Here is a 24,963-nt window from a genome sequence, read left to right on the forward strand (position 1 = left end):
TTTTATTTTTATTTAAATAACCAATTAAAAACAACACAATTTTTTTATTTATTTAAATAACAAATTAAAAACAATGGTTTTTAATCTATTATTTATATGTTTTTTTTATTTATAAAAAAAATCTAATCGATGTACACAATATTGATTATTTTTTTGTTTTGTTTTAAATAACTAATTAAAAACATTTTTTTGATTTTTTACAAATAAAAATTAAATAAGCTATAAAAACAACAACAAACCGTAAGCAAGAATATTTCACAAAGCTCATAAGTACCGGCGATAGTGATGGATCTTTCCACTGTATTCATGGATCCTGCTGTATCCATGGCGAGGTTTTGGTGGACTTGATCATATGAACGAGACACCTATTAGTAGGCGAGATAAGATGTTCCGGTTATCATGAACTTTCATAGTGGATCGAGCCGAAATCGTGAGCAAGTATTATCGCCTTTATCTGCATTCTCCCACGTGGATGTGTATTTGTCATTATACCATGCCGCCGAAATCTTGAGTATCTGCAGATAATTCTCTAGAACAGCAACTTCAGTACCCGCTTCCAGATCTTCTACCTCATCGTTGATGGCCAAGGCAATTTGCATGCAAGTTTCAGATCTTGGTTGATCATTTCTAACAAAGGACCAGTTCAAAATTGTCACTGGGCCGGTGAGCATTCCTTTCATGGGTCGAGCAGTCATGCTCTGACATACAGTGATAGCCTTTGGGCGACTGACATCACCATAGATAACTGGTGGCTTCATACAACGGGATCGATAAGACTGTACCCAACCATTGACTGTAAATGCAAAGCCCTCCAGTCATCATTCTTCTGCCGTCGAGCTTTTTGCTAGTGCCAGCTATCATGCAAGATGAAGGAATGTTGCCTTCGAAACCTCAGATCTTCCATTCCTATGAGTTGTTCCACCATCATTTCCATCAACTATAGACATTCCTCCCGTATCTTTTGGTTGTCCGAAAACACTATTTGACATGGAAAACATTGAATCTACAGGCTTCACTGTACCAAGACTGAGCTTGCTAAACTGCTACTTCTGCAAATCAAGATCCAAAGAAGTTGGGAGCTGATGCATATGACTTGGCTGTAATGAAGAATGCTGCTGCATTTGCTGTTGTTGGTACAAATGTTTCAATCTTTGTGCCTCCTTTATCAGCAATTCATGTTCAGCATCTTTGATTAAATTTTCCTGAGCAAGACCAGTTATACGCTGCTTGAGAGCCTGATTCTCTAAAGTCAAAATAAGGCGTTGCTGATTCAAGAAAGCCAACTCGGCTGACACTTCTGACTCTTCGGCCTGCAAAGCACTGACATTTCTTTCAAGTTCAGAAATGTACTGAAGTTTCCGAGAACGCTGAGCAAAGTGCTGCTTTTTTCGCTTTTGATCCACATCAGGATCATCCTGTTTGAATCACTGGCAGAGCATCGATGAGAGCCCTTCTTGCTATCACTGCTTGAGAATCAGACATGGCGATTTCTGGGTTTTATGAGTGAAAAGGACTCAAGCTTAGGGCATGCAGTCAACAAAAGGCTCAAATCCAATGCAGAAATATTCACACTGCGAAGAGTGAGACATTTTAAACATGGAAATCGTTGGCAGCTTGGATCCACACTAGAAATCGAAGTGTATCCTGAAACTGGAACCTCCAATTTTTGCCTTCTGCACTTCTCAAAGATATTCACATTAGGATTTGTATGTTTCTCTTGTATACATAAGCCAGGCAATCACTGAAGCTGCTGAAAATTTGTCTGTATCGCCCATGCAAATGCAAAGATTCCATTGTCCAGGGATCTACCCAGCGAACTGATAGTATTTGCCCTGGTGGTGGCAAGAGCCTCACTTATCAACTCCCTGCTATTGTTTGCCCAGGTCGTTGAAAATGGTAATCCTATCAAAAAAAATTAACCGTTGAAAATGGTAATCCTATAAAAAAAAAATGGTTAATTGTTAAAATGAATTTTTAAGATTTTTTTTTGTTTGGCAATTTTTTTAGAAAAAAATATCTAAAAAACAAAAAAATTAGTTAGTTTTTTTTTTTTAAATATCTTAAAAAATAACACACAAACAAAAATGGTTAATTTTTTTTTTTAATTAATGTTTTGCATTTTTTTAATATCTCAAAAAAGGGAAAAAGAAAAAAACATGGTTTTTTTTTTTTTTTTTAAAACAAAAGAAAATGGTTAAAATTTTTTTATATCTAAAAATAACAAAAACAAAATGGCTAGTTTTTTTTAATAATAATAATATATGTTATGATACATATAGTATTATTATTGTGTGGAATTTTTTTTTTTTTTTTTAAATTAAAATTAAAAACTAATTTTTTTATTTTTAAAATCTAAAACTAAAAAAACTAAATGTTTTAGTTTTTATTTTTTAAATCTAAAATTAAAAAATTAAATTTCATCTAAAAATTTAAAGGTGTTTTTTTCATTCACAAAATTCTCTATTGTCTCTGTGCAAATTAGTTCTCCAACAAGAGTTTTTTTTATTTAAACAAAATCAATAGATTTTCTGATTTTCCTGATCGCACGAAGCGCAGGAAGAGAGCATACTAATCACTTGATTTGTTTTTATTCATGCAGGGGGGTGTTTGTGAAAAGACAAAATTTAAAACTAGCTAAACATTAAAACATTAGAAAACTTCAAACTTAAACTTCCTTTGTGAAGATCCTGTTGTCACCAGGTCTCACAAGTTATTTTGTCTAAAGAAAAATAGTACTAAATTAAATTTCTAATGCCTAATCCCTTAGCACCATCCCCGGCAACGGCGCCAAAATGTTGGGCAATTTATTGGACTTAAATTGCTGCATAAATTATCGACCAGGGAAACTCGTAAGCTTGTGATGATGCCAGCACAATATATGCAGGAGTAGGCAACTAACCTATGTCTAACTAAATTATTTACGATTCAATATAATATGCAAGGGAAGAGGCTCCTAACTAAGGAGGTCCTGGTTGTCCTTCCCTACAGTATCATAGAGAAATCATTCATAAAACCAGAAACTTGAAATAAAGACAAGAGAATGAACTTTAATTTTCGTTTAGATTCAAAGAGAGAAAGACTAACTTAGTCTTTTGTTTGTCCTCTCATGTACTAATCCAAACTAAACTAAGATTCATTCATAAGCATAAGAAAGTAAATGACTTGAAACATAAAAGCAAAAGAATGAATTTCAATTATCATGCAAATCAAATAGAGAGAGAGCCTAACTTAGACCCTTGGATATCCTCTCACATGCTGATAAGATTCTAATTTAAAACTCATTCATCAATCAAATCCTTAAACATCTAAACAATGAAATGAAACAAGATCTAATATGAAATAAAATGTTTCTCTCATCCTTTTAGAGTGAGCTCAATTCTCTTAAGAACAAGACAAATTATTCCATATACTACATTAAGAAAACTTATATCTAAAACTACATAAATTCATATCCTAAATTCACACAATTTATATCTAAAACTACATAATGAAAATATATGAAAAATGAAGCCTTATTCTATTCCATCATCAATTGGATACAATGCTCTAAGAGTCCTCTCCTTTGGAATGGAGGAGGTGCTCCTATTTATACAAAAACTAAGATAACAACCTCATAAATGTAGACCCACTATTCTCTCCTTTAACCCACATATTTCTCAACCAATGATGACACATAACCCTATCCTCCATGATCTCCTCCATGAAGCTTATCTTTTCAAATTCGAATTTGATCATTCATGGCCACATAAAGATGCCCTGGAAGCTTCCTTTGTGCCTACACATGTCAACAAACTCATGCTAAATGTTAGGTATAAGTTTAAGCATATTATTTTCTAAGTTTTAGCCATAAATTCACTTAAAAATGTTAAGAATTAATAAACTTTGGAAAAACATAGTTATGACCCAAAAATGAGGTGAATGCAATGATATGGAGGTGGAATGGAGGTGACATGAGGGTAAAATGTGAAGATATTGATGAATAATGGAGTGAAAATAGGGACCATTTTGAGACCCAACAAGAGCCATCCTTGGTGCTCCTCCTCATCTCCTCCTGCATAAAATCCAATCATAGTCATTCCCAATTCGGAAACTTCTCCCCACCAATGAAAAAGGTCCTAATAACTATGCCAACTCTTTGGGATTCCTAGAAGAACAAGACTCACCATATCATCCTCAACAACCATGATTCCAACACTTCCAAGTTCATCACGACATTGAGTGAACTTGGTCAAGTATTTTGGAATCCTCTCACCTTTCTCCATTTGGATTTTTCGAAGTTTTCCCTTCAGTGCCAATTTCATTTGGTAACTGTTGTTTTGATACAAGTTCGTCAATGTTTTCCACATAGCATACGAAGTTTACTTTCCATGGAGACTTGAGACAGTGTGGTATCGAACTCCCTCGAGGATTATCCGCCTCGCCTTCGCCACACACTTCTTCCATTCTGCCAAATTATATGCATCCGATGCTGCTGGCTTAGGAATTCTTGATCAATGAAATCCTTCAAGCCATTATCCTCTAGTATAGCCTCCATTTAGTCCCTCTAGGCTATAAAATTTGAGCTACCTTCCAAGGCATACTCACGAAAAAAATGTAGAACACCATCTGTCGATACTAAAGTATGTATTGCAAATTCAAATTTCACATGTAACCCAAAACTCAAAACCTTGAAATATCCTCTTGTATATTGAATTCAACTTCGATACCATGTAGAAGTTTCCTGTACTTCACAAGATCATGCAATGTACTAAAGTAGAGTACACGAATCTACTTCTACTTTCAATCAGCAGAAGCCAATAGATCAATGAAAACAATATGAACAAGAAGAAGATAAATCAATGGCACATAACACAAGATGTATATGGGGAAAGCCACTGCTCAAAACTCTGATATCTATATTACATATATCGGAAATATGAGTGAAGATACAAATCTTTTTCTCACTAGAACAATTTCACAAAAGTATGCTCAACTCTCTTAGCTCACAGGCAAGCTCTTGGCCAACACTTAGCCAATTCTGCAACTCTCCAAGAAACTATTTCCTTGCGTAATTCCTAGGATGAATAGATTGTAGTTAAAGGGAATTCATGCTTCCAAAACTATGCAATCCAAACATAGGTCCTTCTCTAATTACATGCATGATCTATACAACTCAGTAAATCATACAATTTATAGTACATTGTCCCTGCACTCTACTTTCAACTGGGTCTTTCTCATAATAGACATGGATGAGTTTCTGATGAGGGAATCTTTAGTTAACTAGAGTGACACTTGTGGATGCACTAGTGCACCAAATGACTGTTAACTCTCTATTAGTTCCTTAAATAGTTTGGAACTAATTTAACTAAACATAACTTAGTAAATTGAGTTATCTAATTGCAACTCACAATTAAACTCATCCCGGACACCTAAAACTTAGGGAGAACATATAGATGACTTTAAAGACTTCCAACTCAAAATTCCTAAGCTTATTAAGTTAATTAAACTTAATTAATTATTTACAAGTTGCTATGAGAATATAATTTGATTTTAATTCACAGTTTATATTCTAGGACAAATTTAAACTTGAATTTCTTGTTGCCATTTCTCAACAAAAGCGTACAATTCTTTCAACTAGATTTACATTAATGACATGCCCATTTTTTAAACACTTAATCAAATTTAAATTCAAAGCATTGAATCCTTTCAATATCTCCAATTCCACGTAAACTATTAGTGTTGTATTGGATTCTTTCACAATCTAATTTGCGCACTTTAACAACATGCTTGCTTTGACATTGCAAGCATGTTTAAGGCACGTTCATTTGAGATAAACTAGAAGCAGGTTGCTGACGAGGCTCTGCATTTGACATATGAAAAACATGACTAGAGAGCTAGCCATACCTTAGATAGAAGATTGTTGGAATTCCTACAATAGCATTGACATTTCCAACACTGGTAGAACTTGATTTCAATGTCCAACTTTGACAGTTAGGAAGATCTTTCCAATGAGCATTGTACGAAAACATCATTAGTTCACTTGATGTAGCAGTTAAGCATCCCCACTTTTTCATAAGGTGTTGAAGGACTAACAAAATCATTTTCCAAGCTTTCAAAGTGAGTTCCAATCATGTATTATACACAATGCTTTCTGAGATAATGTTGTCGCCGCTCCACGTTTTTAGTCCCAAGGTCATTATATTTAGTGTAGCTAGTGAAAATATTTGTAATTTCCATTTTGGTAGCATGAAACAATGGGTATTACATTCCAATCAATATTCATAGAAATTCTAAGTACTATGAGGGCCACCGAGTAGCTGTGAGGGTTATCAATCAATATTGAAATTTGTAATGCTTTTCAATAGCTACGGAGAAGTCCCAAGTGCATCTCATCCCCTTGGGAATTACCACTAAATCACCTACACCAAACTTGACGTACTCATCTCAAGAGCCTTTCATATATTCTCTCACCTTACCTCTTACAAGGTAGAATGTCTCATATCCCTTGACTTTTAGTGGAAACTTTCCTGGAGGACAACCCCACTTAGGCCAAGAGAAAATACCAAGATCAGACAAGTGAGACTGAGAGGGGCACCTCCCAATTCCCACCCCAAATCTCTCCTCCACAATATTAGAGGCATCCCGATCTCCCTTCCCCTTGGTCATATCAAAACATTAACTAAAAAATCAATTGATCACCTCTCTGCATATGCCTTAAACTAGAAATTACCACGAACTCTTTTCTTAGACCCAATTCTAGGCACCTCCCCTTGTTCTTCTACTCCGGAGGACCACCATGATGATTAGTGCCACCTATTGTAGATTTCACATCACACATGGCCCATGACATGTGGCCCTTATTGAAGACAAAGAAGAAAATGAACAATAATATTGTTGTTAATCCCATTATGCTCCCATAATAACATTCAAATAGAATACTCAACTAGCGGCTCGCTCCTTTTTCAAATTGGACTAAGAGGAAATCACCACAACAAAAGATAGCACACGACACTGTAGACGTGTTAAACAAAACTTTGATTATTCTGGTGCCATATTTCCTTATTATTTTAGCTACGGGCTTGTCTTCATGTCTGGTTCACCAGATCTGACGCCCTCTCTTGAACACATGGGAGCCTTTCTCATAATGCTCTTTCTCTTCCACACTTCACCAAGATCCACCTAAATGAATGGACAAAAAAAAACTAAAATAATATAGATATACTCTCTTATTTCCCTCGTCTCAGGAGGGCCAAGGTCTAGGCCCATACTGGTTTTGATACCAATTTTACCACATTAATTAATCAACTAATGTTACATATAAATACATGTAGTTTTGTCTCAGGATAGGTAGACTACCTTAGACACATAATCCCTTGGTTGATAGAATATCTCAAACACACACCAATCTAGAAAAAATCTATATCTAAACAACTCCCAAGGAATAGGAACAACGTTCTTTACATATAAATAATCACAACTAATACAAGTAGGAATTATATTTTCCTCACGATGATCACAAAATAATTTTTAAAAGCTTACCGAGCATTGAATTGAAGCAATTGATTTCACTATGATGAGCTTCAGTCATATCAAGCACTGACCTTTGCACTTCTTAATCTACAGGCTTCTTCCCCAATAGAGTTGTTGCTTCCCTCGAATCCCACCGAAACCATGGCCTCCCTTCACTCGAATGACTGATCGTGGCTTACTATTGATCTATCGTGGTGTGTGTTCTCACAACAATCAACATATGCACCAACTGTTGTCTTCGATTTACTGGCAGAACAAAGTCTTCCTTCTCCTTTCAAATCGACCATGCACCGAGCCTCCCTCTCCACCTTCAATGTACTCACTACTATGATCCTGGAAGTAGTATTTGTTACAAAGGAAAGTGACAGGCAACAACAAATTGTCTCACAGTGTGTTGAAGAATTAATAGAGAATTCAGTCGCAGGTTTGAGAGTAGTTGTGCAAGACCCTAGGAGCACAACAAATCTTGGAGAATCCATGCATATGGATGAAGAATACAAAGAAAATATTGCAGAGAGAAAAATTTAATACTTTGTATGTGAATAAGAGTAAGATCATATAGATGTTTTAGAACTCCAATGTAACATGGATAGTGAAGATGATGGGAAATCCCATTATCACGAGACACATGTGGGTGATGACTAGAAAGTGAGTTCTGAATTGGTGAATCCAACAATAGACGTTCTTGATGAATCTGGTGAAGTTGAAATTTCTAATGAACACATGTATGCGTGGATATCCAACCATAGAGTGGATGAAAATTTTGTTGATGATATTTGTGGTCTCTTTTTTAAATTAGGGACTGATTGTGGCAATATGGAAAGTGCCATGTTTGATGAAGAATTAAAGGTTGAAGTTGCCACTGTAACAACAAGTTATGAAGGAAAAGTTAGAACTGCTCAAGAAGTAGTGCCTGGTCTTGCAGCAATCGAGTTTGGCATAGATGAAGCTATCGATGGAGAAGCCAGTGGTTTGGTGGATCCAAAAATTGAAATTTTTGTTGTTAACTTTAATGAATAACAATTAAATAGTGACGCGTGGTTGCACATGATGCAATAAAAATATCTCATTGATATGTTGCTATTTGATGAGAGAATCCCACCTGTGTCTAGAAGGAAAGTGGAAGACAATCTATTTGCAATAACAAAGGTTGGTAAATAAGTCAAATATAAGGCAGAGAAGAAAGAAGTAGCAAAGAAATCTCTCACTATAGGGAATAATGAAGATGTTTTCAACATTGATTTTGAGTGTGCAGGTAAACAGGATAGTAGTTCAATTAATGTTATAGTTGAAAGAGAAGATGAAGAAAAAGATGCAAGAAATGACATGGAAGTTTCTAACTCTGAAACAAAAAATATTGGAACAATATTTCAATAATGGAGTGAAGAAGAGATAAAAATTCTACTATCAAGAAATATGACGTAAATAAGATCATGAATATAAAGCACATGAAGTGGAGAAAAGTTCACAGTTTGAATATGAATAGTTGTAGCAGCAGCCCATGAGTGAACAAATATTTGAAGAGGAAGCTATTGAAGGCCTGCTTAGAAAGCTTAATTATTTTTTCAGATCAAATATAAGAGAAGTCTAAGAAAATTTTCAATAGGAGCAAGGGAAGAAATACAAATCTTATAGTAAGGAAGCACAATTGAGAATGAAGTAGTTTCGAGGGTATAGAATTTGGAAACAATGAAAAAGAAAATCCAACATTGTAAAATGTTTTTGAGTCATTGTAAGCCTAGTTGATACATAGACCAACAAAGTTTTTTAACTTATGTTGATTCACGATTATGTTAAGATTGAGTGATAATGTCGTAATTAAGGGGGGGTTAGAAACAATAATTACTCCCATATGTATGCAATGCACGAAGAGATGAGTTGATCTAAACTTAAACATGAATGCAAACAATTACAAATATAAACATAAATACAGAGATGCAACAAAAATATCACTTCTTTTCATTAATATCAAATACTGGAATATGCTTACAAACAGAATGGAAATAAGACTAGCTCATGCGATGGTAGCTTATCTCTGATAAGAGATGTGGTGGATACATGCCTCTGAATTGTGTTAAAATGAGGCTTAGAGGCCTATTTATTATTGATAAACAATGGAAAACCATAAACATCCAAAAGCCTAACCCTAGGAGATGAAGCGCCAAAACTGTGGGCCCTATTTAGGTAAATTAATACATCAACTTCCTAGGGTCATAGATTTGGTATACGATCTTTGTTTGATGCGATCAATACCTCGTTATAAATATATATCTGAGGAATACAACTTTTGAGTGGCCAAAATAAACCAGAAACCCTTGTTGGCTCTGATTTTCCCAAAAAAAATGTCGTTTAGGGCTTCAAAACGGCTCCAAAATTTTAGGACCCAAAAAACTGCCAAAAATAGTAAAATATGCTACAATTAAGGAAACTGAAAAACTAGAAGAGACAGTGGTGGGGTCCATTTGGAATAGGTAGGTGGCCACCAACAACCACCTGAATCATGAGTTAACTTAAGAAAATCAAGTAGGAAAAATTTAGGGACAAAATTTCTTAAATGGGCTACTTTTTGGACATTTTCTAAAAAACAAATGTCAATTTTTCTAAAACCTCACCTATTTTTTACATAAATATGATTAAATAGTTAATATTCACCAAAAATGTATAAATTTTAATAGTAAATTACATGTTTTTTTATTGACTATTCACCTGCATTCTATATGTGTGAATTTTCAAACTAGAATAGTTGTCTATAATACTATATATAGGAAAAATAGCAGATTGTTAGAAAATATCATGGAAAGTCAACTCTAATATTAGAAGTCAATTCAAGAGTAAATTTGCATGAAGTAGTTAGTGAGAGAAATGTTAAGTCTTGTTAGATTTTGCATGATTCCATATTTAGTAAGTTTGGTGTTTATATACCCGTGTTCATGTCATTGTAATGTGAAGGAAGATAGACAAATCGTAGCTCAGTAGTGGTTTACGTGAATACCAATTTTGTGTTTAATAGAGTAATTGAGAAGCAAGTAACTTTTTTTAATGTATTAATTTGGTGTTTTCTCTTCTGTCCATCCATCACAAATGTCCTTGTGATGTGTTAGCTTCATTATTATATTTTCTATGAGATAGTAATTTTTTGTTATATTTCCTATATGATAGTAATTTTATTTCTTGTTTAATGTACATAAACATAGAAATACATATTACCCTTGTCTTTAGAGCACCTAATTTTCTCTTAGTGAATCCCAAAGAAAATACCAAAATGAATGTGTGATTGCATGATGAGAAATGTTTCAGTTACACTTTCATATATATATATATATATATATATAAAGATTACATATTCATCAAATATATGTAGTTCAACTTTCATTTGAATTTGTAATTTAATAGGTATACAATGAATTTTGTTAAAGCAATGATTAATGCAAGCACATTAATAAATGTAGTTGACATACAATGATATGTATATCAATCACATTGATAATTATTATATGTATGGTAGGGATTTCATATTAATATTAACATTAATTAGTATATAATTGTAGTAATTATATTATTAATATTTGGTTTTAGCATTAGGGATTAGTATTGGGTTTTAATATCAGGTTTCATTATTAGTTTTTCATATTGATATTTTAATATTATCATTTTAACATAAGTAAGGATAAGTTAAGTATTCAACTAAGTGAGTAAGTTTCAATTAACATTGAAATCCTATTGTAAACCCTAATGTTAAACCCAATATTACACCAAAATATTTAACCCTATCTTATAAACCCTGTTGAGTCAAATTATAGAGTTATAATTTGTCAACATAAATCATCAACCTAGGGTAGGTAAGCTTGTGAGATGTTGTGCAAAATATATGTAGGCTTAATACCTTAAGTGCTTATTAAGTTAACTAGTCAACCATACACAGAACTAATGCCTCTTTTTTGCTTCAACATTTAGCAGCAAAGGCTATTGAGTGGATGGAAACATCCCTCTACACTTAGTATTTCTGATATTGATTAGAAAAGATAAGAAATAAAACTTACAACAATTAAAGAAATCACTCAACAATGTAAATCAAATCTTGATTAAATGAAATCAACACATTAAAATGAAACTTAATAATTTAACCATTTGCTGTTGATATATCAGAAAGAGTACATTAGTTGTGTAAACAAATTATTACTCCATAACAAAACTAAAATACGCACATACTACACTAAGGGAGTTGTGAGCAAAGGGGCCCTCCCTCACTCACAACCGCTTAAAAATTAGAAGAGCTTGCTTAGTAAGATAGACAAAACATATGATATTATATTAATCTGAAAATGTTACAGTCAAGTATAATATGATATATACTATCAGTGAAGCCAACCCAACAACTCCTTACAATATAAAGTAGAGTCGAATTTATACAAGTGCAAAACGCCCATATGTGGCTCGAAATAAGGAAAACTACTAATCTAAGCCATTGGATAAAAACATTGGTACAAAGTAGCAAAATTAGCTATACTGATTCTAATCCATCACTGGAAGCATGGATTAGACAAAATTCGTTACATAGCTGGAGTTTTCCTTCATACGGCCAACGAGAAGAAGTCTACAAATCTGGGCAGTTTCATTGGAGGATTCTAAATAGCCAATAGGATAGCATCCATGTATGACAAATTCCCCACACAACCCATGTTCTCATTTGATCTGGAAATGAGTGGAACATAGGTAACCACCGATTTTGCTGCAGGAAATTTGGGTGGCTGCAAGAAATCCGAGTCTGTAGCAATTTCAGAGCGTCTATAGGAAACATGATTGCATGAGCTGTCTACAGGAAATGCGAGATTGTTTCGAATCAAAACAAATCTGCATAAGAACACTAGATTAGTTGGCATGATAATTCAATAAGGAGACAACTAGCTTAAGTAATGCTTATGATTTTTATGTTAATTTGCATACCTCAAGCATATAGCACCCTTTTGGCCAAAACCTAGATGTTATAATTGAAATAAGCATAATAGGGGTCAAGGATAATTCAAAATGGGACAGGTAAAGTCTAGAAAAGGAGTCAAAATTAGGCAAAACCGAGCCTCAACAAACCCAATAGTATAAGCCCAAATTTTAAATATGCTAAACGAGGTTGACTATTGTTAAATATAGTAAACATAGGTTTGACCAAGTTTCATCATGGTTAACTATTTAATTATTGATTATAGAGTGTGGCATTATTTTACTAATGTGGTTGACTATGTTTGATTATTAATACCAATCAATAATATCAATAGATGAATATGTTTGAGTAAATTTGAGAAGTCTTGACTGTTAAACAAACATAGTCAACCACATTAGTATATGTGTTTGACTAATTTTCTAAATTTGCAATGTGAGGGTGCATAAATTTCAACGTAATGTAACATTGTCAAAATGGTTGTCACATTGTGACGCAGTTTGTTCATGGTAAAAAACCTAAAGAATGACTATAAAGGTTCACTTTATTTTTCTTTGTTGACTAATGTGGTTGACTATGTTTCACTATTAATATTAATTGATAATAATAATACACAATTATGTTTGACTAAAGTTGAAGAGTGTTGGTTGTCAAACATAGCCAACAAACATAGTTGAACATAGTTTACCACATTAGTAAATGTAGTGAACTAATCTTGTAATGTTGCATTTCGACATTGGATAAATAGAAATGTTATGTAAGATTATGATAATGAATATCAAATTAGGATAATGTTTGTCACTGTAATGTTGGATAGATTTATGTACCATTCAAGCATCACAACATGTTTGATTATGAATATTAAACAATGATATTAATAAGAGATTATGTTTGACTAACATTGGAGATTGTCATTAATTATTTAAACATTGTGTGATACCCCTAGGGAAATTAATATATGACTTATCTTATTTAATTTTGACTGCATGAATTAAATGACACGTGATGAATAATATAAAATACATATTACGTGGAAAATATGGAATTAGGAAATTGAATTAAGTTCTTAATCCTCTTAGGAAAAATTTAGAGGCTAACATGAGAGATTAAACCCTAAATGACATGAAAAATAGTTGGAGTTGGTTGTGCCTAGCGAGGTAGAAATAAAAAAAATAAATGTACCTTCTGTTACTTGCTTCTGGGAGAAAAGAAAAAAGGAAAGGCATATTGATATACCACAATGTTTATTTATGGCTAGAGATAAATGGCATAGTGTGGATTCTGTGAAAATAAGAACTATGGGAGATAAATAAAGTGCTTGAAAGATAAAATACCAGTGGGAGAGAAAGATTGATAGAACCCATAAAATATAGTAGGATGTTGTTAAGGGTTCAGGAGGTACAAAGCTAGAGAACAACTCTTATTGTGTTAGCATTTTCCTGCCACTTGTGGGAATAGCTCGGGGGGAACCAACAAATGTTGGGTGTAATGTGGAGGCATATGAATTTTTTCAGAAAGGACTTATATAAGAGTAGGTTCAATTTATGAGAGTAAAAGTTTCTGAAAAAATTGCATTTGTTTGGAAAAAAAAATTATATGCACTAACTGTGCATTTTACAAGAAAAGGTTATGAAAAAAATATGTGTATGTATAGGAGCACAGAGTTTTGTGCAAAATTAAAAGACATATCTGGAAGATTGTTGGAAAAACTAGATTTGTGATTTACAGGAAAATTATAACTATCTAAGAGAGAAACTGAATGTTTACTTCACAAAGAAACTATTATACTGACTAATGGTTTTGGTTGCATGTAGTATCTAGAGTTCAATGCTAAAATGCATGTTTGTTTGAAGATGTTGTATATATATATGGGAGATTTGTATAGGTCAGAAGGTAAAACCCTAAAAATAAATACTATAGTTGAAGAATATTTAGTCTTGTACAATATAAGAATTATGACCTAAAGATATCTTTGGTCTAGACTATATAATAACAACATATAAAATAAAATAAAAATGGTTATTATCATTATCAAAGATATGCTTAGCATATATATACAAAGAAAGGCAGAAAGATTCTACATAATATATACAATATTGCCCTTACAATGACATAATAATTAAATGGGATTGTTTATAGAATAAAGTAGTCCACGAAATAGAAACCTATAAAAAGAAACATTGTTTTCCTTATCCTAGTTATGAACAAGAGAAATCTGAACCCATTAACCACACACATCCATATATTTAACCAATTTTATTCTCAAAATAATGCAAAGAAATGAATCCAAAGCCTAGGAGGGTTTAATTGTCTGAGAAAAATATATTGTATCAAAATCGATAAAAAAAAGGTCCTTTTAAAACAAAAATACAATCTATTCACATAAGGCACAAATCCATTTTTTCTTGAGTGAATAAACATATACATAATATATATACATCTATATAGTATTTTCACATTTTCTAAAGAAATCCATAGGCAAGTCCATGGTCATTAATTTAGAAAGTACATTATATGATACATTAATAAAAATTAAGCAAGTAAAATCAAAGCTTAGACTAATTTGAAACCCTAATGACTAGGGTATTATTTTAAGAAACATTATAATCTCATCATGAAACCATAAGGTGTAAGCCCCAACATGGAACAAATAGAGAAACCAAGTATATGTTTTCAATTATGAAGTTGAAACCCTTTGAACCAACAATCCTCAGAGTCCAATTACTTTTATCTACCCTTATTGAACTAAAATCACCATACCTATGACATAACAAAAAACACGATGAGTTGTGGAATATCGCAATGAAACATCTCAAGGAACCAATATACATTATGAACCAAAAATCAATTTCATACTTAAGAAGAATGGAATTTGGAACAACCATCCTCTATACCTAGAAATATGGTCACAAAAATGAAAATCCAAAACTGGTTAGACCTTCTAAATGAAAACCCTGAAAAGGAGCATTAGTTGTGAGTATCATTTCTTCTCAAATAAAAATCTAATGGGAGGAAGAAGGGGAAAATTGCACACCATATTGAATGGCTACGCTGAGTGAGGAAGAAATCAACCAAAAATAAAGAACCCTAAATTTGTGGTTTCCATCCAATGCTGAGAGTGAACCTTCTTTGAAAAGGAACCACGGTCTTAACAACAAAGTGGTGTAAGTTAAGTGAGTCACTTGAAAATAAAACAAATTCTTTATGTTAGTAAAAAAAAGAACACTTCCAAAATGAATAGACGAAACACACGAATAATTACTTGATAGAATGGAATATAGACATACTTGGTGGAAATATACGGCTCTAAAGAATGAAAATTAGAATCTCACCATCATGGAATGCAAAATCTCACAGAATTTCCAAAGGAAACCCTTACAATTTTAGAACACTTGAAAATACTTAGAAAGTGATTCCCTGAGAAGCTTCAAAGAGAATGAGAGGCACTGGTGGGACAGGGTTAGGGTGGTTATCCTAACCATGAACTACTCAATCTTCACCGTCCAAATATATGAATAGATCTTGAGCATTGATAGTGAAAAATCATATGCACAAGCTGAAAACTAGATGCCACTAATTAGAATGCATGTAGTTGTACAAACAATCCATGTATGTGGTGGTTGAACTTACCATTTGACCGATTACACCAAAAAGAAATAGTCACAACATATACCCTTAATCCCAACACTATAATGTATGCATAGAGGCATGCTGCTTAAGTCAAGGATATTCGAAAAGCATGTCTTGTATACATATATAATGGAAATAGTGATTAAAGGTGCAAGGTCTTTGATATCCTAAGTTAATAGGATGTCACATTATATATATATATATATATATATATATATATATATATCTATATATATCTCTATATATATATATATATATATATATATATATATATATATATATATATAGGTTGAATAGAAGGTCCTGTAACATTTGAAAATTATTCACCATAAACATATAGTACAAAATGATGAATGATTACATAAATTCCAAGGATATCAAAATAAGAAATGGAGTTAATATGCCTTGATCATGCTCACACATCTTAAGTTTCATTAAGTGTACATTCACGCCAGTCATGACATAAAGGGAGGTTAAATAATAAAGGTTAAACTTGGAAGAAGGTATATGAAATTATAGACATGTATTGGTTTTGTTTCATTTATTAATGTTAGCTAGAAATAATCTCTCTCTCTCTCTCTGTTTATCTATCTATCTATCTATCTATCTATCTATCTATCTATCTATCTATATATATATATATATATATATATGTATGTATGTATGTATGTATGTATGTATGTATGTATGTATGTGGTCACCAAAAAAATACAAGGGACAACAACATGTGAAATAAACTATAGGTGAGAAAATGTGATTACATGGTTTTAGTAAAAAATAAATAAAAAAATACAACATAATTAAATGAACTATAAATTTCATTGTGGTAACTTATCATCATGAGAGCGGTGATGTTACAAGTGGTATAAGAGCCAGGGTTGCAAAATTGTGGCTTTTTTGAGTTGAATGCACTTTCAATGAATAATGAATGAATATAGGAAGCAACTAGTAATGAAGCTGCATAGAACAAGCAAAATGGATGAAACACAAGATACCCATATTGAAGAAGAAGAAATTTATGTCCATTTAGGATAGTAAGCACAAGTTCCTACTAGATAACTAATGGAGATGATGAGGAACCTACATACTAAATTAATAAATTTGCATGCAGAGCATGAAAAATTACTGAAATTTAGTGTGGAATAGAAGAAATTCATTAAAAAATAACTAATAAGTGAAATCCTAAAACCGTGATAATAATACGGGATGAAGGAAACCAAGAGGGAATGTGTAAATGTAAGAATGTGGAGGAGATATCAGAAAGAAAAGTAGAAAATATTGTTGAAGCATAGGAGCATAACTCCTCCAAAATGCAAGAGAAAATGGGGAAGAAGACAAAGGTGGATATTCACATAGAATTCCAGAAAATTAGACCCCCAACTTTTGATAGGAAAATAAAAGAAGTGGATGAAGTTTGGTTTTTGAGTATTAATAGATATTTTCAAGTATACAATCACCCCTCGAAACTAAAGTCCAAAATGGCCACATGTGCATTGCAAGGGAAGACATCCTTATGGTGGGAGGAAATGAGGACAATCCATAATCGGGAAGGCAAGGAGATTAGTTGGGAAGAATCTCAGAGGTTGTTCAAAAGAAAGTATTTAACTGAGCATCACTTTGATGACAAAGTGAAGGAATTTGATGAATTAAAATTAGGACAAATGTTGATGGATGAATTGATAGACAAATTTACCCGTTTATTACACTATGTACCCTATCTTAAGGAGGAAAAAGTAAAATTACGATGTTTCCTAAATTGTCTTCCACTTTCTCTCAAGGAAAGGATTGAATATTATAATATAAACACTATAGATGAAGTGATGATAAATTCCTAGATCTATTTTCAGGAGAACAAACAAAGAAGTGAAAGTCAAAAGTCTTGTTCGGGTGAGAAAAAAGACAAAATGCACCAGAGAATAAAGAGTGGGAAACTTGGATTGTCTAAACAATTTGTGAGGAGAACCTAGGGATGAAGCTAGAACATAAATGGTAATAAAATACTTATGGAATTGTTGGCTTGGGGGCACCTGACCCAGGTTCAGTGTTAGTTAGCCAAACAAATCCCTACACTACTGGGCCTTTCAGCATCAGCCGCAGAGTGCGGACTGAAGTCTCACTTGAAGCAGTATAGGGGATGCTGGAATCAAGTTTCTGCACCATGATATGTTCATGATGTCAGTTTATTCCTTCTATTCCTGATTTTGTGCAGGTCACTTAGTTCTAGGGCTTTCCCAGACTATCCCTTTATTCTACTCTTCAGTACCTCCGCGAAAAGGTATGATTCACCTTCGCGCAACCCTAACCTGCGGCTTAGGTACTTTCGCGTTGCTAGGGCAAAGTATCGTACAGATTCCCAAATTAGCTTAAGTATCTTACTTATCTTATTAAACAATCATAGTTAGTGCCGCGTAAACAGATATCCTTATTTGCATTCAATTATCCAACATAATTACATACATTCATGCATCACATAAGCATTATAAATGAAATTCATGCCCAATAAGACAAGATGCATTACCTGGAAATAAAGGCACAGAATTTGTAGAACACTTCTCTTTATTGATATCTTCGGATGATTATAGACTCTATCCACCCTATGCATACAGTTGCAGGGGTCCACGCACTCAACTACAAACTTCTACTGATGTAGGAGCATTCAACCCAAGAGAAAATCATTGTAATTAAGTAGACATAGGGGGTCATGTATTTTAAGGAATTTGGATTCTAAGTGATGAATTAATGTAATATTAGGCTTTTGAGTGCATAAAATAGGAATTAACTAGATAATGAGAGGATTTGTAAATTCTCTCGAATAAATGAGAACATGAGTGGTTGTTAATGACAAAAGAGTTAAAAGTCAATTAGGACTCTTAAAGTAGTTCCATGATTTGAGGAACTAAGGAGAGCTCTTAGGAATTAAATGGAGATTACAAGTGGACATAGAGGATAGAGAGGATTTAGGAGCCAGTTCAATAGATTTAGGAATGGAACCAGAATTAGTTAAACATAGCTTTCTGGTATAAATGTAAGCCTACGGGCAGAGTAGGGGGGAGGCCATTGACAGTTGAAGATGAGGCATGTGAGAGACTGAGAGTCTTGAATGTAATTAATTGTTCATATTTATATATACAAAGGTTTATTCCATAACTGTGTAAGTGTGTGGAGTGTATGTTGAATGATTGAATTATATATGTGAATTCGTAGGTTCTGTAACAGGAGTTGTAGGTAGAATTCTGTAGATACGCAAAGGAGAAAATGATTCAGAGGAATCATAAAGGATATTTTAATCCAGCTGAAGGATCAGAATATGCTCTAGAGAGGTAGCGATTTGAGTATTAACAGAGTAAAGCTCAGAGGAAGTTGAGCAGTGGAACCCTTGAAGAAACCTGAAGAACCCCGAACCATAAAGAAACGCTAAAGAGATAGCATAAATATATAAGCAAAGGGGTGAGTGGAGAAGTTAAGTGTTAGTCTACAACAACCATTGTATCTTATAGATCAACGGTCCAAATCATATCGCATGAAGTAGCGTTGAAATATCGCAATCGGCCAACTTTAACGAAGGAAGGTAGGCTTATAACCTTAAGTGTTATTTCAAGTGGCGAAGAGGTGGTAAATGGTATCAAAGGTTAGCCTTCTGATTCCATACATATCACGACGCGTGACAACAAAGTGGAGAGGGGAAACTACTTTATCGGGCAGTTAAACACCATACTCGTGGTCCATCCGAAGTCGGAGCGAACCGTTGGATCTACTAAGTGTAGATCGACGACGGAAGATTAATATGCAAGTTTTTTGATCGAACAAGGGTGAAGGGAAAGTGACTTGCGATAATGCGAAGGGACGATGAGCAGACCTGATGATCATTATGAATGAGAGTTTATAATGTTTTAAGTTCGACTTTATGGTTTGGAGTGGGTTTCTTGTGTAATCCTTTGTATTGCGTTAAAGTGTGAAGGAGTGATAAGAAGCGGACCTGAGAAGGTTTAGAAGTGTAGTTGTATAATATTTGAGTTCTGAAAGGTTATCGCACATCGGGGATGCAGAGGAGATGTGTGTTAATGTGACCGTGGAGAGCCCTGATTGCGATCAGCGATAAGGTAGAACCTCAAAAGACGTGCAGAGGCCGTACGAGCCAGAAAAAAAGTGTGTTTTGCATATAATTCCTTTATAAATGGGTTATAAAGGGAAATAGCGCTGATCAAAGGTTTTATGTGTAAATATATATGTAACCAATGTAGAGAGGGAAGGTATACATATATATGCAATTAAAGGGTTATTGAAGGTTGTGAAGGTTTTTAAAGTTCCAACAGGAAGGATTTGAATGGAAAATTAGAAATAAAGGTTAATAAGGGTTTAAGCGGGCTGATTAATTTTCTATTATAAAGGAAAGGGTGGATTAATGTTTAGACTTTGTTAAGTCTATGAATCAATCTGCATGAGACTAAAAGAGGCCTTAACCATTTATGGTTGAAGATTTGACTTCTTTGAGAGCTAAATACTTGGGACAAATGTGTGAATGCATTTTATATGCATACTGTAGGTGTAAGTAGGGGTAACCCTGCATCATCTACCCTAGGCCTCTGTGCACTCAGCTGTAAGCCTCTACCTATGCTATGACCTGAAGTTTAGATTTTTCTCCTTATCCTCAAGACTTCATCTACAACTTATGACTCTAAAGATACTTAAAGCTTACTTACTTAGCTCTTTTTATACAATCCCATGGTCCGTAGATCTTTACAACTGACTTTACTTTACAAAAATAAGGGTGGAAAACCCTTTATGACTCATGACACCTTTGCTCTTCACGACCACAAAATGCAGAGACTTTACAACTTTATTACAAAATTCGACCCAAAACATGGGCTTTTAGCCCCAAAACTATCCTTGGGGGATCTCGTTCCCAATAGGTCCCCAACACAAACATAGTGACTCACCCTTGAGTCACTCAGTAGGCATGAAGATCTTAGCGCAAAGACCTTCCAGCTTGACTCGTATGACCGCAACCTCGGCAGTGTACTGTGCGATCACCTACTTCACGTCTTTAACCATCTGCTCGATCACTACTCCTGAACTGTCGGCCTGAAGCTTTTGCTGAGTTGCTTGTAGAGTCGCAAGATTTCCATCAATAGAGCATGTCACCATGTAAGCCTCATCCAACCAGGGCTTCAGTCATGCCTTCAACATTGCTTCCTTGTGTAGCGCTGCATCCACATGTTCTTTTAGCTGCTTGGCCTCGTGTAGCTTCGCTAGTCTCTGTGTGAGCGTGACAGTTCGCGTTGTGCCCTTGACCTCATCATAGCATTGGTGTAGCTCACGTGCATCTGTCTCCAGTCGTTGTACATTGGGGTCCTCCTGCAAGCTTGTTAGGACCTCGAACGATTGCTCAAAAAGTTGTGTGCAGTCTGCTACTGCACTGTCAATCACCGTATTACCTTTGTGACAGTGGTCGTCTACTGCTCCTTTACTTTTGGCGGGGTTGAAGGCTAGGCCTTCAACTGTAGCTCAGTGATATGGAGGTTCAACTCCAACTGAACCCTTGTCATTTCTGTAAGAGCATCACACACCCCTGTGGCTAGCTTGTGGACGCAGACCTCGACTAGTTCTTCCCCAGGAATGGCCAACTCTGGAACCATTCGGCATGCCTCCCTTATGACCTACATAATACGCTTGTTCTGATTGGTCACCTCGGTGAGAATAGTGATGGTAGAGTCTCGCTGTAGTGCCATCTGCTAGTTGTTAATCTGCTACTCACTAATCACCTGAAGGGCGCAGTGCTTACGGGCCCTCAACTCTGCAATCACTCCCTCTTATAAAAAGGTGGAGCACTTCACTAGGGAGCGCTGCCAGATTCAAACCTACTCCCTTTAGGGTGCTGACAGTGGGCCTATCAGCTTCGTTATCAACGGTCAGTGCTCCATCAGGCAGTACTATCATGCTGGAGGCCTTCGCGCGCAACATCTCGACAGCTTCTGAAGTGCCGATAGCAAGGCTGGTAGACACCATGCTAGCCTGTGATGTGTGAGTCTGCAACTCCTGCAAACCTATCTGGATAGCCCCCAATATTATTTTCTCCTACTGCTCAAACTATTGTAGGGCCTCTGCAGTGACATCTCGCATTGTGTCACCGATGTCATGCAAATCGCCCTCTGTGAGGGTGATTGGGTCCAGTGATGTCTTAATAGCCTTCGATTTCTTCTTGGACCCTCCTTTCTCCTGCTCCCTTGGATGCTTGATGTGGGTGGACATCGCCTGTCGGTCCATGCTGTGCTATTCTGTCTGTTCATCCATCTCCTCTCTGTCTCAGGTGAAGGCGACCTTGTGCCTTCTTCAAATCCCCATTCTATTCCACCTGTTTGCTTCTCTATTTGCTAAGTGGCATCGCGCTCTGTTGGGCCTTGTCAGTAGCCTCCTCTTTCCTCTTCTCGGCCAGTTGTGTCATCTTAAGCTTGGCCTCCTCCTTCCTTTTCCATGTACTGAACTTGCTCCCTCCCACCTCCAAGTCTACTGTAGTGTGCCACTCTACCGACCATTGATCAAGTACTGCATCAATGGCATCATCCGTTGCTAGGTAAGGCAAGTCATACCATTTCTACGCAGGGTCCTTTCGTGCCCTAATGGACACATGATGACAATTTTCTTTAAACTTTTCGTAGCCCTGTAGGTTGGCATACACCACAGGAAATAATCACGGTTTGTGATTGATGGCCATGCGGATGTTCATATCCATCAAGATCCAGAAGATATTGTTGTCCTTGATGCACTGCGCATGCTTGGTCACCCACAATGAAGCGTACTTCACTGCTTCTGGTAGGCCTGGTGTGACCAAAGGGAATTGGCTATCCTCTGGCAGCTCCCATGCTACTAGCACAATTGACAGCAAGAGCCACGCGTAGTGGAATGTCTAGCTAAGTTGCTATGCTTCACGGTAGTTCGCAAGGAACTCACTGCGGAGATAATCTGCCCAATTGAATTGAAATCCTTCGGCACACTGGGCTGCTAGCACGATGACAGGCACCAACACCTCGTCGACACGACACTTCCTCATCACATTTCCTGCTAAAATCTGTGTAGCCACCTTTACAGCAAGGTCACAGATGCTAGATATGGCATATCCACGCGACTTCTTTACTAACTTAAACTTCTCTTTCATGGCCTCCACGAGGGCCTGCTCACCACCTTTTCCACGAAATATCATGGCCGGATTTTCTCCTATCTAAGGCAACTGCATGATCCTGTGGATCAACCTGTCAGTGATGGGTATTGCCTCCTCCAGCGATAGACACCCATCATGCATGAACCATAGCAGCTGCTTCATGATCAGTACTATAACCAGTGTGTGGTTGTAGTGCAACACCCAAAGCAGGTTGAGAAAGCCTACCTTGTCTACTCCTCTGAGCCACCTCTACGGCTCCAATGCGGTCATTCTGGTGGTTGTGTTGATAATGTGGTGCATCAGCTACTCGATCGCCAGGTGTGGGAACTTCTCGTCATCGGCCAAGTTCTAGTCTTCAATTTTTAACAAAGGAACCTGCCCCATGCGCGGTCCTTCAAAAATAATTTCATTCGGAAGCAGAGGGGTTTGCAAGGGGACCTTTCTCTCATCGATATCTTTTGGCACCTTAGTCTTGCCCTTGCATGGAGGGACATACTCAGGAAATCGAGTGATAGGGTTAGCACCCTGGGCTTCAACCTCCTCCACATCTACTCCCACATCCTCATCATCCATCAGGATGTCTTCAATTTCTTCCTCCTCTGGCTCTAGATTGATGGCTTTTCCCTTTTCTTGTGCAGTGGGCTTCTGTGGGTCTCTTCTTGGTTATGCACACACTGGTATTGAAAGCTACTTTCCCTTCTTATCCCTCACACTCTCCTTGGTTGGGGTGCACTTTGGTCTCAACGTTCTTGGTGATTTAGGGACTTCTGCTAATAATTCGATCACTTCAGGAGCAACTTCTTCAGCCTCCATCTCAATTTCTGGCACCAACTCCTCTGCTTCGGTATATATAGCTTCTGCGGGCACCGACATGATGTTCTACAAGAACTCCTATGTCTCATTCGACAATGTATCAAATACTGAACTGGCTATCAGAAGTTCGAAGTGCTCATGATTCATGTGCTCCTAAGAACTCAACAACTCAATTCTTGAAATGCCAAGTCTTTTTCACCAGACAACCACTTGTAATTTATAGGGAATCTTTAATTGAAATCCCACCATTGCCCCCAAATTTGGTTCATTAATGCTAGATTGGCAGTAGATTTACAAGGATCTGATCCATAAATTCCATCTTAAATGTCAGCCACCCAATCCATTTGGCTGCATTTCTAGCGTCAAATCATGAACAGTGACTTTAATAGCCACTTTCCGATCGACCTACATGATTTCTCCTTGGGTAACGCAACTCCCTTCGCGTTACAGCGAACCCTATGACACTTCCTTGCTTTGCGCAATCCTCCAATCGTGCAGCTGCCCAAACTGGGCAATGTAGTTTATAGTCCTGTGCCTCCTTTCAGCTACCTGGAGCACTAAGACTGTGCTACCTGCATATAGTCACATTGCCAAACCACTGGTGTATTGCTTCAATTGACTGCCATTTACCTTTCTTGGGAAGGGATCTCCATTTAGTTTGACCAGCTCAACTGCTCCTCTGTCAGTAATCTCCTTGATGACATAGGGCCCTAACTAGTGCATTTTGAAAATCCCTGGAAAGTTATCAAACTTATTATCATATAACAAAACCAGGTCATTTACCTTAAAGGTGCACAACTTAATGTGCCGATCATGCCATGCTATTTCGATCCCCTTTTGGACTTGTTGGTGGAAGCTAGCTAGAAATATTTCTTCCTCAAGCTCAGCCAGCTGCGCGAGCCTCTCCTCCAGGGCTCTGTGA

At 35.9% G+C, this 24,963-nt stretch overlaps 1 protein-coding gene across 1 annotated transcript; it reads right to left on the reverse strand.

The window, feature by feature from the left end:
* Nucleotides 1-860: 860 nt before the first annotated feature.
* Nucleotides 861-22,078, reverse strand: LOC149210959 (basic leucine zipper 6-like). The gene is made up of 2 exons (XM_089399152.1): nt 21,953-22,078; nt 861-1,415 (listed from the first exon to the last, which is right to left on the reverse strand). Exons 1-2 carry the CDS (start codon nt 22,076-22,078, stop codon nt 1,044-1,046), a joined length of 498 nt encoding a protein of 165 aa, XP_089255278.1. The 3' UTR covers nt 861-1,043.
* Nucleotides 22,079-24,963: the final 2,885 nt, after the last annotated feature.

This window comes from Pinus tabuliformis, chromosome 1_2 (genome assembly GCF_031772625.1).
Source record: "Pinus tabuliformis cultivar Carrire ecotype Pingquan chromosome 1_2, CPIR1, whole genome shotgun sequence".
Taxonomy (NCBI): Eukaryota; Viridiplantae; Streptophyta; class Pinopsida; order Pinales; family Pinaceae; genus Pinus; species Pinus tabuliformis.